This window comes from Camellia sinensis, chromosome 6 (genome assembly GCF_055761805.1).
Source record: "Camellia sinensis isolate YWXY chromosome 6, ASM5576180v1, whole genome shotgun sequence".
NCBI classification, from domain to species: Eukaryota; Viridiplantae; Streptophyta; class Magnoliopsida; order Ericales; family Theaceae; genus Camellia; species Camellia sinensis.
The window spans coordinates 135,317,629-135,321,261 of NC_138966.1; the positions used below are offsets into that span (position 1 = coordinate 135,317,629).

Here is a 3,633-nt window from a genome sequence, read left to right on the forward strand (position 1 = left end):
TAATTATGTATTTTCGGAAGCTGATGTCCGAACAAAGTAATAAATTTCGGAAGTTGTTGTCCGAACAACATATTTAAATTCGGAAGTTGTTGTCCGAACAGAGGTAGTTTTTACAACATTCAACTTCCAAAATTTTAAAAAAAATTCGGACAACTACTTCCGAATGAAGTAAATTTTTTTTTCCATTTTATATTCCAAATTTGCAAACTGCATACCAAATTTACAGTTTCAAATTGCAAATTAATCTTTATAATGCCATTAAAAATTTGTAATGTTATACAAAACATGCAGGAATATGTGTCAACTCAAGGAAGTCAGGTTTGCACGGATTTTGTGTTAGATTACACCACTCAATTCACAACTGAACAGGTTCAGTCTACGAAATTATAACGATTATGTTTCGAATTGCTCACCAAATGTAAATGTTTGATAATATTTATTTAACTTTGTAGGTATTCAAAAGTAAGGATGAATTGCTCAACTGGGTACGTGAAGTTGGAAAGAGAAATGGTTTGGTCATTGTAATCAAAACATCAGACTATGGTGGAGGGAAAAAAAGACCCAGGATGTATCTTGCTTGTGAGAGGAGTGGCCAATATAGAGCAACAAAGAAGTTAAAACATGATGGCAACAATACATCAAGAATAACCGGTACGAAGAAGTGTGGTTGTCCTTTTGATATGAGGGCTCACAAGTTTACCACACATGATGAATGGACATTGACCGTAGTATGCGGATTGCATAATCATCTACCTGCGGAGCACCTCGAGGGACATTCATATGCGGGGAGGCTATCAAAGGATGAGAAAGCATTGTTAATGGATATGTCAAAGAGCATGGTTCGGCCAAAAGAAATCCTAGTAACCTTGAAACAGCGAGATGCCTTCAACGTAAGCACACTTAAAACCATTTACAATGTACGCCATCGAAACAGGGTGGTACAGAGAGTTGGAAGATCACAGATGCAATACTTATTGGGTGAATTGGCCAAGTATAATTACATTGAGCGCCATCGGTCTGAAGAGTCCACGATGACTGTGACAGACTTGTTTTGGGCACCTCCTACCAGTTTGGACTTATTTCGGTCTTTCCCACGTATATTAATTATGGATTGCACATATAAAACCAACAGATATCGGTTTCCTCTTCTTGAAATTATGGGAGTGACATCAACTGAAATGACATTCTCTGTAGCTTTTGCATACTTACAGTATGAGAGGGTCGATAACTATACGTGGGTGTTAGCTACATTGCGTGATGTCATGGATGGGTTTGTTGTGCCAACAGTTATTGTTACTGACAGAGAGCTAGCCTTGATGAATGCCATACAGAAGATATTCCCAAGTGCCAGACATTTATTATGTCGTTGGCATATCAGTAAGAATGTGTTGACCAAATGCAAAAAAATGTTTGAGACACAGCAAAAATGGGAGAAGTTCAACCATGAGTGGAACTCTGTAGTGTATTCATCTTCTGAAATTCAATACGAGGAGCGTCTTAAATCATTACTTAAGGAATTCAGTAGTTATCCTGATGCAGTCAAATACGTCATGGATACTTGGTTGGTTCCTTACAAGGACAAATTTGTGGCGGCATAGATAGACACGTGTATGCATTGTGGCAATGTTACGAGGAGCGTCCTTCGCCACACTCATGGTTTACCTTGCGCCCATGAGATTGCTGACTACATCAGACAAGATCGTCCTATACCACTTGCTACCATACACTCACAGTGGAGGCAACTTCATATCTCCATATGTAAGAAAGAAGAGGAAACGGAAGTGACTTGTCATGCAGAAGTAGAGTTGTTTGTGAACAAGTTTAATAAAAGTGATAGAACCATGTGGTTGGAGCTTTTGAAGAAGTTGAAAGAGATTGTATATCCGGGAAGCACTTTTCTTGTTGAGCCGGAGGTGAAGCCCAAAACACGTCATCGAGATCATAAGAAGATCAATGTTTCTACCCGTCGTGACCCGTGTGCATTTGAGTTAGTGCAATCTGGACATGATTCCTTCTCACCTAGGGACACTGAAATCACTACATTAGCTTCTACTCTGCAAACCAAGAAGAAGCGACCTGTTAAGGGAAAGGAGAAGGTGAATCCGAAAGGGAAGGCATACATTACTAGAACAGTGAAACCTGGTGCATATGTTGATGCTTTCCTTGCTAGGTTGAAACCATACATTAAGTTTATCAAAGATGTAGCTGCAGATGGGAATTGTGGTTTCAGGGCTATAGCTGCTTCAATTGGTCATACAGAAGATGATTGGGCTCAAGTTAGGCGTGACCTATTGGGTGAGCTGCACACACACAAAGAGGAATACATTACACTTTATGGGTCCTATGAAAGGTTTGAAGAATTGACAAGCATATTGTCATACTTTGAAGACAGTCCTGGATACTCACATTGGATGACTATGCCAGACATGGGGCATCTTGTTGCATTGTGCTACAATCTTGTGTTATACCACTTGTCTTTACAGCAATGTCTCACCTTTTTACCTCTTAGAACAGTGCCAATACCTCAACTTGATAGACGTGAGATTGCCATTGGGTTTGTCAACAGAAATCATTTCGTCCAGGTATAACAGAAACTTATCAATTGGGTTTGTGCATGTACAAGAAGTTATGAGGTATGACCACTAAGTCAATTGATATTTGGTGCAGGTTTTGTTGCAGCCAGGCCATCCAGTTCCTCCTATTGCCACTAATTGGAGAAAATACCGTCACCCTTGTGCTGTCGACTGGGATGATGCATATGTGCATCGCATTCAACATTTCAAGGACATTATTCATGATAATGTAGCTACTCGAGAGACTTTTGATGTTGTTGATGTCGCATGACACATGTATGCATTTGACAATGTTAGAATTATGGAAGAAATTAATGGATGTGTTTTTTATGTTGATGTGTTATGTTTTGCAATGTGGATTGAATGTTATCGACCATTGTTACCATTCCATTGTAATAAGAAAATATATTTAGAAAATCAACGACCATTGTTACCATTCCATTCTAATAATAAAATGTCATTACAATGTCATTACAATACTATTGTTGCCATTCCATTCTAATAAGAAAATATTAACCACTGTTACCATTACAACAATGTCATCTTACAAAAAACACCCAAAAAGATTCATCAACTAACAAAATAACATGTCATGAATCAGCTGTATGCCTACGCCTAGGCCTACGACTGTATGTCAATGTCAAAGATGGAAAGCGACCTCCAGCAGAACTAGGTCCAGCTTCGTCAATGTGCTGACCTTCAAGAACATGTGTCATACTCTCGATAGCCTGGTAAAGTCGATAAGGATGGCGAATCCCCTCCTGATAACCAGCGCCAATAATCGGATGTGAAATCTACAATGCAAGTGCAATACGCTGCATTTGAAAAGAATATCACATTTTAGGGAACATATCAGAAGAAAAAAAAAAGTAAGTTACATATGCATAAAAGAGGATAATAGATTACATCCGCATGTTCGCTGAAATCCTGATGGTCATGGACACGCGGTTCATCAGTGTGCTCGACATATAGGTGCGTGATATTCTTATACCAATCCATATAACCCGGTACACATTCCCAAGGCTGACGAACTGGTGTGCTCCTCCGTTGCTCAGATAAC

At 39.2% G+C, this 3,633-nt stretch overlaps 2 protein-coding genes across 2 annotated transcripts; both read left to right on the top strand.

Moving 5' to 3' along the window:
• The first annotated feature begins 566 nt into the window (after positions 1-566).
• LOC114289110 (protein FAR1-RELATED SEQUENCE 5-like) lies at positions 567-1,598 on the top strand. Its single transcript, XM_082876466.1, has one exon. It carries the CDS (start codon positions 567-569, stop codon positions 1,596-1,598), a length of 1,032 nt encoding a protein of 343 aa, XP_082732592.1.
• A 243-nt stretch (positions 1,599-1,841) lies between these two features.
• LOC145793602 (uncharacterized) lies at positions 1,842-2,844 on the top strand. The gene is made up of 2 exons (XM_082876467.1): positions 1,842-2,582; positions 2,668-2,844. The coding sequence occupies exons 1-2, from the start codon at positions 1,842-1,844 to the stop codon at positions 2,842-2,844; spliced, it is 918 nt and encodes a 305-aa protein (XP_082732593.1).
• The last annotated feature ends 789 nt before the right edge of the window (positions 2,845-3,633 follow it).

What these genes read in the sequence shown, in the direction of transcription:
- LOC145793602 (XM_082876467.1), top strand. Translation starts at nt 1,842, where the DNA reads ATGTGGTTGGAGCTTTTGAAGAAGTTGAAAGAGATTGTATATCCGGGA. An exon ending in ACAGAAATCATTTCGTCCAG is followed by an intron (nt 2,583 to 2,667) that starts GTATAACAGAAA and finishes TATTTGGTGCAG; the next exon opens with GTTTTGTTGCAGCCAGGCCA.
- LOC114289110 (XM_082876466.1), top strand. Translation starts at nt 567, where the DNA reads ATGTATCTTGCTTGTGAGAGGAGTGGCCAATATAGAGCAACAAAGAAG.